General features: G+C 39.8%; 1 protein-coding gene across 4 annotated transcripts in view; it reads left to right on the forward strand.

The window, feature by feature from the left end:
- The window catches only part of GBF1 (golgi brefeldin A resistant guanine nucleotide exchange factor 1), a 93,144-nt gene that overhangs the window by 556 nt on the left and 78,752 nt on the right, over window positions 1–13,836 (forward strand). For all 4 annotated transcript variants that reach the window (XM_072340605.1, XM_072340606.1, XM_072340607.1 and 1 more), the window contains exons 2-3: window positions 4,408–4,513; window positions 5,365–5,431. In XM_072340605.1, the coding sequence (XP_072196706.1) occupies window positions 4,408–4,513; window positions 5,365–5,431 (173 nt within the window). The remainder of the gene's footprint in view (window positions 1–4,407; window positions 4,514–5,364; window positions 5,432–13,836) is intronic.

Raw genomic sequence — 13,836 nt, forward strand, 5'->3', positions numbered from 1 at the left:
TTCGTCGCTTTGGTCGCACGAAGCGGCCGGAAGGGAGAGCCCCCCCTTCGCGCTTTCAGATTGGTTCCTCGGGTTTGACAGCCGGGCAGGAGGTTTCTGCTCGTCTCCCAATCTCTGTCTAGTTATCACAGCTAAAGGTGCGGGCCTGCAGAAGCCGGTGCTACCGTTGTCAGGTGTCGCCGCTGCCCTGCCGGTGCTGGCTGTGTTTCAGACAGCACGTCTCACTGCCCAGACCTGCCGGCACAGGCCCGTGCCCTGCTTTGCAGGAGTACCTCCAGCTCAACGACCTTGTCAGCCTGTGACACTCGTTGTACAGCAGCTGTTATGAAAGAAAACAAAACAAACAAAAAAAAAAGCAACACACCATGTTTAACTTCCTGGTGAGCAATTCATGTAACTGGCATGGGCACTCTGAAAGGGAGAAAAGGCTTTGCTGTCAGCTTGCTGCTAGGTGAGAAGCACTTCTGATTTGCTGATTGGGAAGTGCTGTGTATCCTGTTGTGGTAGCAGAATGTTGTGTCAGGACATGATACAGAGACTAGGTCAGATACTGTACTCCTGTGTGTGAGCAAATTTTGCTCAGTACAAACTTGTTCTTAAGTACTACCTTTTCTATATATATAGTATTGTCACTTCTCATTACTGCTAATTACTGTAGTGATTTCACTGGATTTGAGTCGGTTAGCATAGCTGAAGGCTAAAGTTTGCGATAGGGAGGAGTGACTTGATGGACATGTGCCAGACTGTGTCACTCTTCATGCTAACTCTTGCTTGATTTCCAGTGGAGTTGTGGATATTTCCCTGCAGGGGAAGAAGAGTGACTTCTTATGTAACAGAAAAAATTGGGGCAGTATGTTTCAGGGCTAAGCAGCAGAATGTTCAGTGAGATAGCGTTAGCAGATGTAAATCTTGTCATTGTTTTTATGTGAAAGTTACTCTGTTACGGTCCCTGTTACTATTTAAAGAGTCTCAGTATAGCTGTCATCTCTGCCCATTGAGAGTTGCCAAAGTGACAGACGTGAATATTAGACTTCGATGTTCAATGAAATGCCTAGGTGTCTGCCTTGTTCCACTCTTTGCGATCCTAACCATCCTAGAGGGTGACTGTGAATGATGACAGCTTTCCCATTTCTCTGGGGGGCTGGTCAGCTGTGTTGGTGTGGAGCTGCATGGTGAAGTGCTGAGCAGGAGCAAAATTGGAGGACAGGTCTATAGATTTCAGCAGATGTATGAATCCATTGTGAGAGGGAGATGGGCTTTCGTGTTAATACAATTCAAACATTAATTTCAATCTTCAAACTTCTTTTAATGTAGAACGTCTGTTCTAAGCCCCATGAGTGGTTGTTGCTTGAATCCTTGGAGATGTCAGACAGTTTAAAAAGGGCGTGCTTCAGGAATTACAGAGTTTACAGAAACAATTTCCATTCCTCGAATTAAACTTGTGCTGAGTGGTTGAGGTGTTCGGTAGGTTGAGCTTACAAGATGCTCTGGCCTTTTTTTCCCCTGCAACTAATTTCTTGTTCCTTCTCCAGCACACGGCTCCAAAGGTCCCTGCCATGAATGAGGACGGTTGCCTGTGGTTTGCTTTGGAACGTGTTTGTATGTTGCTTGGTTAACTGTGAGCTTAAGTGTGAAGCAGAAGTTTCTCCCACCTTAACCCAGTGTTTGTGGTGAAGTGGGCTGCATGTGTGATGAGCATAGCTCCAAGTGCCAAGTCGTGTTTTCCAGCATGATGGGTGGTTTCACTTGTGTTGGACCAGTAAGTGTGCATTTATGTGTGCAATTTTTGAATAAAGTTGCATTTAATGGAATCTGTGGTGAGGGGGGAAAGAAAGATAAAGGAGTGCATTCTGAAATAGTTAGCAATGGAGGGGTAGCTTTGGAGCAAAATAAAGTCTTGCAGGATTGTAGTATGTTAGGAAGGCCATATCAAGTGACGTGGATTTACTTTTATACCCTTGTTTGAAAGGGTCAGTATGTTTAATTTCCCAGTAAGTGTAAAGGAACAGGCGTGTGCTGGAAACTTGTCTGTCATGTTTTGCTGACTGGAGGTAGCACCAGGTTTGTGGAAAGCTGAGCATTATAAGCCTCGTTCATTCAGGAAGGACTGAGTTTAGCCAGCTTGTCATTCTTTATCCTTTCAGGTTAAAGATAGAAGATGAGAAATAGGGGTGCTACGGGAAGATTCCCTAGTGTGTAGTATAGCATCTAAGCTTTAGCATTGTTTTAAATGTGCAGAACTGCTGAGCATCTATATGTGTGTGCAAGACGTGATACGTGTTTGGTATATCTTTACATGCTTTTCCAAATCAGGTTAGGGGAGCCTTTGTTTCTAGAAGTCACTGGGATGGCACTTCAGGATTTATGTGCACAGTATTGTCTTGTAACAGTGAAGGCACAACAACTTGGCTTTTGGCAGATTTGGGTGTACAGCGTATTTCCTCGGAAGTTCTTTTATGGAGTAGAACATTGATCTCTGAAATATCTTGTGTAGTTGTATGGAAAAAGAAGAGAACATCAAGTAAGGAATTTGCCAACGGAGACAAAAGCTCCCATTTTACGCTAAAAGATGACAAGCTGAAGTAGAAAATAAATAAATAAATAAAAGATGGCCTTAATCATATCTGAAGGCATTTGTATCCTATAACTGAACGATGAAGGAAGGTAGCTGTTGAGGATGGGAACATCTCAAGCACTGAAGAAGTCACAGGACAATATCTGTGGTTGTGTTAGGTGCAGATGTGGCAGGAGGTGATGAACCACTGTATTTCAATGTGCAGGCAAACTGCGTGGCACAGACACGTGCTTGCTTTTCTGAATAAGCTGGTAGCGCAGATCTGGACTGTTAGGGCAGTTTCTGTGCTGTAAGGTATTCTTGTCTTTGCCCCTGACTTCCTGTGTAATGCTTAGCAGTACCGTTATTTTAAACAATGAAATGAAGTAAGAAATGGCGTTGCTGTAGGATTATTCACCCTTCTAAGAAGGTGAAAAATGGAAACAACAAATCTGATGCTCTCCCTTGACAAGGCATCTTTTTACTGTATTTTTCTTTCTTGTTTACAGAGTCCTCTAGCAAATTAGTCAGTTTTGCTCTGAGGAAATTTGTGTATTTGAAGAGTTGTTGATAACTCAAACATGTTAATTAATGGGAGTTCATATCCACTATGCGTGCTCTGAAATTTTTGCCGTGATGCTGCTGAAGCTTGGAGTAAGATCAAAAATTCTGTCCTTCCCTGCTCTGCTTTTTCTACGTGGGCAAACATCCCAATTGTCCTTTGTTTCCTCCACCACAGTGGAACCCTTTAAGTGTGCTTGTCTCATCTGGAAGTGCACCTGTCTAGTTTGAAGGGTTGTGATTAACGTTTCAGCTGCTTTCCTATGGACGTCCTGTTGGGATTTCAAACTGGATTCCTCATTTTCTTTTCATATCTTCTGAAAAAGTCTCACGATTAGCTACAGTTCCACTCAGTACTTCTTGTATTCTTGTACTTCAGACATGGTATCATCTGACTCTGGACTCTTTAGAAATCCTGTTTATTCTTTGTAAACAGTCATGTCTGTTCATTCCTCTTCATTCTTACTTGCTTATGCTTTTCTGTGTCTGGGCTGTAGTTAGAATAGAGAGAACAACCCCGATGTAAACTGCTCTTTCTTTTTCTCAGGTCCTTAAAAATGTTTCTCTTTTGCTTGTTGTATGATTTTGCTTTTCTGGCTTTCTTTCCACATACACCAGAGACTCTCTCTGTATAAGCCTCAGCCTGTATGAGTGTGAATGCCCACCTTTTGCTTTCTCACTTTTTCTTCCCATGTCCCATCCAGTTTTATTCTCGTTTCTTCATGGGGTGTTACCCTTGCTTTTTGTCCTTCTCTTTCTTAAAGCCTTTCGAATGAAGCAGTGTGTGAAAATCAGTGCATTTTATGCATGGTGTTATTTTGTCAGAGTCCTGAAGAGCTTCCCTTTAGTTGTCTTATTTAAGCCACTGATGCTTATTTAGCAGTGCAAGATTAGCACTGTGTTCTGTGTAGGTCTGCAGGACTTCGCATAAATGCAGGAGTGAGTGTGGAGTTGCATTGTCATGGAGGCACGTCCCAGTTCCCTTACACCATCTTCCTCTGCACCTAAATGTACCAGGGGAAAAAATGAGGGCTGGGCTTTGATGAAGTTATGCTGGTATTCTATTTAACAGTCTACTTTGATGTTCTTGAAAATGCATTCTGTGGAAAAGTGCTCTTCTTTTGTTGTCTTCTTGATGAAAAACTTACATGTTTTTATGGAGAAAAAGTTGTAGAAGTGTTCTCTTGCATCTCTGTAGACCTTCTGCTTGATTGGATCTGTCTGGATGTTCTGTCTGAGGAGGGGAATGATTCAGAGGACTGGAGATTGATTTGAATTATCTTTATTTTCAGGGTTGTCAAGATGGTGGATAAAAACATTTACATTGTACAAGGCGAAATCAATGCAGTGGTGGGAGCCATCAAGCGTAATGCCCGATGGAGCACTCACACACACCTGGTAAGTTGCCCTGGGTTGCTGCTACCCATTTGTGCTTCTTTTACAGAAGTCCTTTTATTTATTTATTCTTTAATATTTGCTTGTAGTTCTGTACCTGTTCTGTTAAAAGTCATTAATACAATGTTTCTAAGTCTAATGACGCCAGTGTCAGTTTGTGGCTTACGCAGTGAAGATGATATGCCTGTGGTGTGCTGGATCTGTGGTGCACTTCAGAATGCCAAATGATAAGTAGATGGCTGTGATTTCAATTTGTCATAGGGCAGGGCCCTTGTTCCTTCTAACAAGCATTTCTTCGTTAGTGCTCACTGCCACTCAGTAGTAGGTGTGGCTGCAGATGTACACAGCTTGGAGAAACTTACTTTAATAACGCGAAGATAAACTAAAGCTAAAGGATGCAGTTATTCATACTTTCTTCAGGTTTATTCGTTCTTTCTTCAGGTTATTTTAATGGCACCAAATGTCATTGTATTTCTGTTCCCATTACAATCTGCATAGATTAACATTATAGCAAATCCAGATGAGCCATTTAAATATGATATGAGATAGATCTGCTCTGAAATTTATTGAACAGTGGAGGGCTAGTCAGAAATACTTCAAAGGACAATAGACCCAAAGTGGATTTCACTGTCTTGAACCTATTTGATATTTGAGCTGTATAACGTAGGATAGTGCTAGAAGGAAAACAAAAATACATTTCTTGATTTTGATGGAGTAAATAATCTGTCAGTGATAGCTCAACCCGTGATACTCCCTGAATATGAAAGTGAGGACTTTACATACTCCTTATTAAGATGCATCTTCAGAAGTATGTTTGCTTCATTAATGGCTTCCTTCCTATGTAATACCTGCAGGATGAAGAAAGGGATCCCTTGCTGCATAGCTTTAGTGTCTTAAAAGAAGTGCTGAATAATATAACAGGTAAGCTTATACAGAAATCAACAGGTATGTGTACTTGCTTTGGTACATGCAAATAATTTTTTCCTTTCTGTCTGTGCGCAGGTGTGCTATTTTGTCTTATTTACTATCCAGAGATAGCAAAAAATGAAAAAAGGGCAAATAGGTGTATGCTTTTCTAGAGAAATAGAACTTCTTGCTATCGTCTGGATGTATGCATATATATGTGTATGTATTGTGTATTGTGTGTGTTTATGTACATATATTTCTGTGTCTACGTGCATGCTTTTTTCTTTATATTGATGCTTATAGTAATATAGGAAATCTGGAATATTATGTATAATCTTGTGTTTTGTTCATGCTTTCCAGTCTTTGAACAACAAGAAAATCTGTTTGGCAAGGTGCCTCCCATTATCTGGCTTCTCCTTACAGTCTTTGATTTGTTGGGTTTCACCATTCATTACCAGTAGCAAGTGAAGAATAAAGATCACTTTCCATTTGGATCTCCTGAATCTCAAAGTGTATGGTTTTCTTTGTGACCAGTTGTACCAAAAAGTCCTTGGACTCTATACTGATTTCAGTAGTGGAGCATATGGCTGCGATGTTGGTTCTGACCAGGTTTTCACTTCCAGCTCATTTTCCTGTTTCCACCTAGACTTCCTCTATTATTAGTTTCAGGAGCAGCTGTTTAACTTTGGTATATATTGAGAGTCTGGAGGTGAGCTAATGCTGTGCTGCTGTTCTTTCCAGGGTTTCTTATTTGCAATATTTGAAAGTAAGGTTTATTTCTGATCCCATTATCACAGTGGGTGTTTAGAACTACATTCAGCCTAAGTTTGAGATGGACTTTTTCACTTCTGATTGTGGAGTGGGCCTGTTCTTATGTCAGTGCTGAGATTTGAATCCTTTTAGAAGAAAATTTACTAGAACAGGAGTGCTGAGGACCCATGCCAGCATTTAAGTCCTTATTCCTTCCTCTTTTGTGGCTGCCTACAAGTGTAGTGCTTTTTCTTTTTCTTTGTTTTGTTTGTTTTTTGTTTAGTTTTTTGTTGTTTGTTTTTTGTTTTTTCCTCCTTTGCCTGAAGCATTTCTCTTGGCTTTGGGCAAGACTCATCTGTCAGGTCATGGTATCATAGACAACTCCTGCACAGTGTGTATTTCTGGATAGTATTTTTGTTCTGGATGCTCCCTCCACAGACTAAATGACATGCTGGATTTATGTGTTTTTGGAAGCTCAGTCATATTCTGTAGGATGTGCATACAATCTCCAAAGTTGTCTTGGGAGGATGATTTCCGTGGCACTAATCTCTTCCTTCTGTGAAATGAAGTTCTCTTGAAGATGAGACTCTTGAAATTCTTTGCCCTGCAAATACCACTTCATATCAAGAAGATGAGGGGATGTCAGGTTGCTTGATTAAATGCAATGTGAATAAATATCAGGGGTTGGCTATTTATCTGTAGAACCTGGATGCAATATGTTGTTGACTTGTTGGGAGAAAATGCAAGCCAAAGATCTGCTTGTATTAGAGAAAGCAAAGTTTAATGTACTGAGAGACTTAGAGATGCTGTGAGTTCACTCATCACTTAAGTGAGGTTTACACTGAGCTGGTAATTGCTTATGTATGATAATGATCGTAGCATGGTGGTTTGATTACATAGGGTTCTTTTAAATAGGTAATTTCAGCTTCAACGACTGCTATTTTCAGACTAGTGGCTTGAGATAGGACATCACTGGTGTGCTTTGTTTTTTTTTCCAGTTCTAGGCATGAGCTGGTTTCCAAGCAATACTTTGATACAGAACCTCCTGCCTCATCTTTCAGGCAATGAAAAGTCCAAACTTAGTTTTTTCTTATTTTTTTTCCCCCCTCGACCTTCCTTTCATGTCTCTTTCATTAGCTCATGGAAACACATTGCTTTTATATTTAAATTTATTCAAGCTGTAATCTTTGACATTTGAGTTAGCTTTTAGTACAATTTTGCATTTATAGTAATATATATTATGTATTTTCTCAATCCCCCAAGAACCCATTTTAATCTGTTCCGGATGCAAATTTCAGGCTGCCTTGTCCCATCTCCCCTCTTGCTCTCGCCCCCCCTTCCCCTCCCCCATGGAGCATGTTTGATCAGGTGTGGCAGGAATATCCACTGTCAAGCTGCGCCCTTTATATTAGTCAATATTATCCTTCCTTCCCTCCCACTCCCTTCATTCTCCTCTGGGCTTTACCAGTTGATTTATAATTTTGGAATTCTCATCGGAGTCTGTAATACAGTTTGTTCATTATTTAACCAAAACCTGTTTAATGAGCAAAGAGAGGCAATGTAAATGTTAGGCATGTTGCAGTGGAGTACCTTTTGTTCTCCTCTGAGCTAGTGGGTATTAACTCTGTCATGACCGTGGTGCTGAAATGCCCCGGTCAAGGGTATATAGATGCACTGTATACCTCCTGCAGCTACAAATTCCCATTTCAAAGTGTTGTTCCACAAGAATAACTAAATTAACAAATGTTTTATTTGATTTACCAAAACCAGTAAGTCCTTGCCTGCAACCACCTGGTGGTATCCCATCCCACTGTAATATCTGAATGGACACTTGAAGGAAACATCTAGAGAAGGTGTTCTTGCTCAGCACAAACAATCCCATGGTTATGGTAAGAATAACTTCACTTCTGTGATTCAGTGTACCTAGTGAAAGGCCTTGGACTCATGGGGAATAACGACGCCTTAAAAGTTCTTATAGAGAAAGTTAATTTCTGTCGTAACTTAGTGCAGATTTATAAAAGAAAATGAACGTCTGTTCTGATCCCATCTTGTTTTTTTTAATGCCGTTTTTATACCTACGTGCTGCGTGTATTCAGTTATTATTTATAGCAGTTGCATGGAAAATAGAAAAATAGATGTACTCTCATCTTGAGTGTTGTATTCATGACTCCAAAATAAATGTAATAGTTAAATGCTTGTACTAGGATGAGCACCGTAACCATGCCTGCTATGGTATATTTCCATTGCGTAGTTAAACCACAGATCAGTGTCCTCAGTTATGACTGCATGCAAACAATGAGTATTGAGCTTCGTCCATGCTCACAAAATCAGAATAAAACTGTGATTTAAAGATTATTTTTAAATTAATGGAAGCCATAGAATTAGTAGAAATTCTTATCAAGGGCTTTTGTCACCACAACTTTAATTTCACTGCTTTTCAAAGTGTAATCAGTAGTAGAAGATATGTCTGGATGTTGGAGTCTTTTTGTGCTGTCGGTTTTGTTATTGTTTTAGATCAAGAAAAGGAAACTTCTTTTTGACATCCAGTGGTAACAAAGCATCTTTACTTTCCTGAGTGTTTCAGTGTTAGGATGTGGCTGAGCTCAGTAGGCAGAGGTCTAGAAATAGAATTCCATCATAAGCCTCTTTTTGTATGATCTGTTAAGGTTTGAGTTTACGTAAATCTTGCTGTGACTGTTGAAATCTTCAAACCATTCCTATATGATGTGTAGGTGAAAGCAGGTACATCTGTAGCGGTTCGCCCTGGTTGGAAGGATGAGTCAGTAAGCAGGATTGTCATGACTGAATTACTGCTGGCTGGTGTGTAGGATGGCTTTAGGACAGAAGATGACTGAATGCAACAGCCTTGTACAAGTCAGCAGTGGGAGAAGCAGGTGTTTGTGGAAAGTGTGTGCATCAAGAGTCTATTTAAATAAGGTTTAAACTAGGTAAACACACCTGTGAAGAGGTACTTGTGTATATTTTAGGACCATGAGTGCCAGACAGGAAGGTTTGAGTCCTTTTATCCTCTGGTGGTTCAGAGTTAGTGCATTTAAACAGAAGCTGCAAAGTAAGCTGTTAGAAGCACTCTGATTTCATGCACATTCATGACATTTTAAATGAATGCTTGTACAGTGGGTTCAGAAGAATCTTTTCATGGCTTATTTCAGACAAGAAGCTGCTGCAAATCTCCATCTTTAGAGGGTTGGCTGGGGCATTAAGAGCTGGCTAAAGGTCAAATGACTGTAACCATAGGAGAACCTTTGCCCAGTGTACTGATTTAATATACTTGTTACTGTCGCCATCAGTTTTCTGGAATGTAGATTTGATTGCAAGCTCATTTTCTCATGTCTGATCTCTGGAAACAGTTTTTAGAGAAAATTTGACATTCAGTTGGGAAAAAACACAGAAATTTTATCCTGATTTGGGATCAGTGTCTGAACTTTTCTTGTAAGATCTCATTTTAAGAAGTGGTAAATAAGTAGTAGAAATAGAGTGTGTTCTAAGTGCAGTTAAATGGACTCTGAGACATGTATTGCAGACTATCAAAGTGAAGAAATTTGGAAAACCTAATGTGTTTTTTTTTTTAAGTATAGGAAAGAAATGATATCATCATAGGTCTGTAATGCTTGTAGTTCTTAACTTGGCTGTTAAGAGCAGTGCCATATTTTTGCAAAAAGTGACTGGATGCACTAGCACATAGCGAATACTGATTGTCTGTATCTGGGACACTTCTCCATTTGTTTGTTGAAGGATTGCAATGTTGTCTAGAGCAGACATTTAAAAAAAATTAAAAGCTTTAATGGCAGCTTCATAAGAAAAGATCCTAAATTATTTCTGTTCCTGTGATTGCTTTTTGAAAGGAAAAATTATCTTCGTTTGTTCAGTATCGGGTATTTGTACATGTTAACTTTGTACTTTGGAAGACCAAGCAATGCTGGCTAACATTTTGTTGCATCATTTTACAATTATGTTTTTTTAAGAGTCATAGAATAGCCTGATTTGGAAGAGGCCCACAAGGGTCGTTGTCCAATGGAAAGTGTGTGTGTGTGGGGAGGGGGGAAAGTAGGTTTTCTTGTGTAACTTACATTTAGTTGTACTTGTTAATGGGTGGCAGTGCAATTCTAATCTGTGTCACGTGATCTAACATGGTGTACAGAAGTGGTCATTTAGTTCCTTGAATACTTTCTCTCTTCTTCTTTCTGTAAAAAGTAGGAGGATGATAGTGATGCTCTTAATCTGATGCTTTGTTTGCAGACTGAATCCTGACTACTTGATTGTTGTGTACTGTATTAAGAATTGCAGGAAAAGTTGTCATTTTAAAAGCAAGTTCTTAGTCTTCATGAAAGCAGGCATCCTTCCAAGTGCAGAGAGAATGTAAACCAATGCAGTATTTTTGCTTTGAAGTTGCAGATAGTTCCAGGTGCCCTCTCTGAGAGAGGTGCATCTTCCTTCTGATCTCTTTGCAGCATCAGATGAATGAAAGGGCTGTCTTATGGCTCAGGTCTTTGAGTTTCCCACAGATATTTTTATTGATATGTTTGACAGGTTTTCCTAGTGTTACTGGGGTAGTAAAAAAACAGTCTCTTTCTGAGTGAATTACTCATTCTGTTCTTCTAAGATGGTTTAGATGGTTTTCTTGGAGTGATGTTAATGTGCCCTAGGAATGGGCAGCTGCACAGGAAGACCTGTGGGATGGAAACTTCTCAAGCCCAGAACTAACACCAACATTGTCTTTTCACTTAAGATTTAGTTTATTTTTGATATAAAAGAAGAAAAAGGAACAATATGCTTGATGAAAAATAACTGTTTAATTAGTATTCGTGAAGCTTATGTATGCACTGGGGCAAGCATAGTAACCTTTCCCAAGGTTTTGTTGGGCAGTATTTATGCAGACTGTTTGGAGTTGTAGGCTTACTCATCTCTGAGTTGTTCACTGAAGCCTTTAACATCGGTTTGTGAGTGAGGTGACTCCTGGGAAGCGGAAGCTTTTAACAGACTAGATAATTAAGACTGAATAGGGCAGAAAGGACTTGATAGTTTGTTCTGCAGCCCTAGTTTGAGAACCTCGTAGCATGTTTTGTGTTTTGAGTCCTAAGAAACTTGCAGGAAAAAATCTTTGGGTGTTGGGATGGGGCAAACCCACAACTGAAAACTGTAAGATGGTATTCAGATAAGGAATTTCTGCATTTCTTTTTAAGCCAGGACATCCAGGTTTGCTCTTCTACTGTCCTGTACCACCATCTTGCAGTACCAGTTTAGCCTCTTTTTAGTATAGTACAGTTCTTTGTGCATGGTTTAAGATGAGAGGTTGGACCTTGTCTACTGTCTGTACCAAGCTAATGAGTGGCAGGTACAGGCAGGAGGTGGTGCTGTTGGAAGGAATTGTTTCCTGACCCCTAATTCTTAAGGACCCCGGGATTTAGATGGACAAGCGCTCCTGGCTGTTGCTTGGCAGAGTTCCCGCAGTGTGCTTGTTCTGTAACACCAGCCTTCTGTTACCTCTGAAGAGCTGCCACATGTGCACGGTGTGCAACTGACTCTCTCTTGTTCCACGCTTGTTGAGCAATTATTTTCCCACTTGTTGGGCACTCCATTATTTCCTTCAGTTTCTGCTTCTGTGTGAAGTGGAGCCATAGAGGAAATGGCCTAATGTACATACATTAGTGGGCAATAAATTGCAGTTTGATTTGGTAGGAAGGCAATGCCAGATGCTCTGTTGAAGTTAAGGTTCCTCTTAAGTCATCCATGGAGATTTTGTTCTGGATGTTTTTGATGTACTGTCTTTGTGGATTGTGCTATCTTTGTGGTCATTTGAGACCAGTTAAAAGTGGTTGTGGCCAATTAAGAGACCGTAAGGCTACTTATATGGTAGTAAAAGCCCTCTGGAAGCAGAAATAGATGTGAAAATGTTGAATTCTAGTAGGACTTTGTTAAACATATAGCTCTTCTTCTGCTCTATTTTCTTTCCCTTTTCTTCCCTAAACTGCCATCATCTGACCTGTTAAAAGAGCGACTTGAAGGTTATTAGCTTCAAGGAACCAAAACTTGCATCAGAAAGTGCTGGTGCATATTTATGTTGTTAGGGAATACATGGTTGGACTTCCAAGTCTTGGTCATTCATACACAGTGTACATACCAAAACATTCCTCACCTCAGAAAGTTTGTAGCTTTAGAAGGTGGAAGCAGAAATAAGTCATTAAGTACATAAAGGTTTCAAGCACTCAAGGGTTTTTCTTAGTGACTATCTCAATTTCTCCTTCAAACAAACCATGGTTGGCTGACCCATAATAAGGCATATAGCAAGATGTGAATTTGAAGAGGTTTGAGATTTGAAAGAATAAGACATCGGGCAAAGTGTTCTGTTCCTGGGGATAGGGCAGGGATGTGTGATACGGTGCTTTTCTCACTAATTGTTGTGGAAGACAGAAGCCAGCAAAAGGGCTGGCAGATTTGGAGGGATTCAAAGGTAAGTATAAAAAGAAAGTAATGGATAAAATTGGTCATAAAATAGGAAATGAATGGGTTAGGGGATGTTAATAGTAAAGTACATGCAGTTGGCGGCTTACCCATTTGTTGGTAAACTTGCTGGTTTTCTTTCTGAAGTAAATGTACCTTGTTTGCCTGCTCTCTGAGTGTTGTGCAGTAGATTTTCACTGGAGTATTTTTACATGCACAGAGAAAAATGTTTTCTCATTTAGACTTCCTCGTTCTAAGTTGTGGAAATGACTATTAACATTTCCAGCTGCATCCAGTCCTTCAGTAACTCCTGTAATCTTTTAGATAACATAAATGTCTTTCCTTACAACACCTCTAAGTGTTACAAAGAACAGGAAGCTTGTCATACATTGTCTATAAAGTAGTGGCTTAAAGTAGTGGCCTATGTCTTAGGTCTTGTTGCGCGATGGATTCTGAGGTGAAGAGATTGCATGTCATGGATGAGTTTGAAATGTATTTATTTCAGTGTTCATAGAATCATAGAATGTCTTGGGTTGGAAAGGACCTCAGAAGTCGCCTAGTTCCAGCCCTGGGCAGGGTTGTCAACCTCTTGGTGTTGCCAACAGATGCTTTCTGGGGGAAGTGCCTGGGAGAGAATTTGTTAATGCAGTAAAGAGAGAGATATTAACCTATGTGTAAATAAATTGCCACAGAATCTTAGAATATAAATGCTAATGTGACTTGGAAATGCCATTGTAAGTATTAAAGCAACCCACTCTTTCTTTAAACTCCTAATTAGATGTGCATGTTTCTTGGTTAGCTTAAGGGCATGGACAGACAGCCTGCATCATTTGAACTCCTTGAAAAGAATGTACCTGAGCTCTTTGCATGGAGTATTTTGTTTCTATCTACTTCTATATGCAAGCACTTTGCGGAAAGGAAGGGGTGCATAGGAAAAGCTGATGAACAGAATACAATATTGTGACAAGAAAGCAATTGGAGCTGCACAGAACTGCAAAAGGAAAGCATGTTAGATGAGAGTTTGGACATAAGTGCAATGGAACCAAAGTTGATAGTGATGTTGGCTTTAGATATCCTATTAAAATCTGTATTTTAATATACAAGTTTCATTTAAATAAACTATTTCCATGATAGTTTATGCTAGTATATTTTGCACTGTAATCACAATTACACAACTGTAATGCTCAAGGGGTGCACTTGATTAATATCAT

Source organism: Excalfactoria chinensis, chromosome 6 (genome assembly GCF_039878825.1).
Source record: "Excalfactoria chinensis isolate bCotChi1 chromosome 6, bCotChi1.hap2, whole genome shotgun sequence".
NCBI classification, from domain to species: domain Eukaryota; kingdom Metazoa; phylum Chordata; class Aves; order Galliformes; family Phasianidae; genus Excalfactoria; species Excalfactoria chinensis.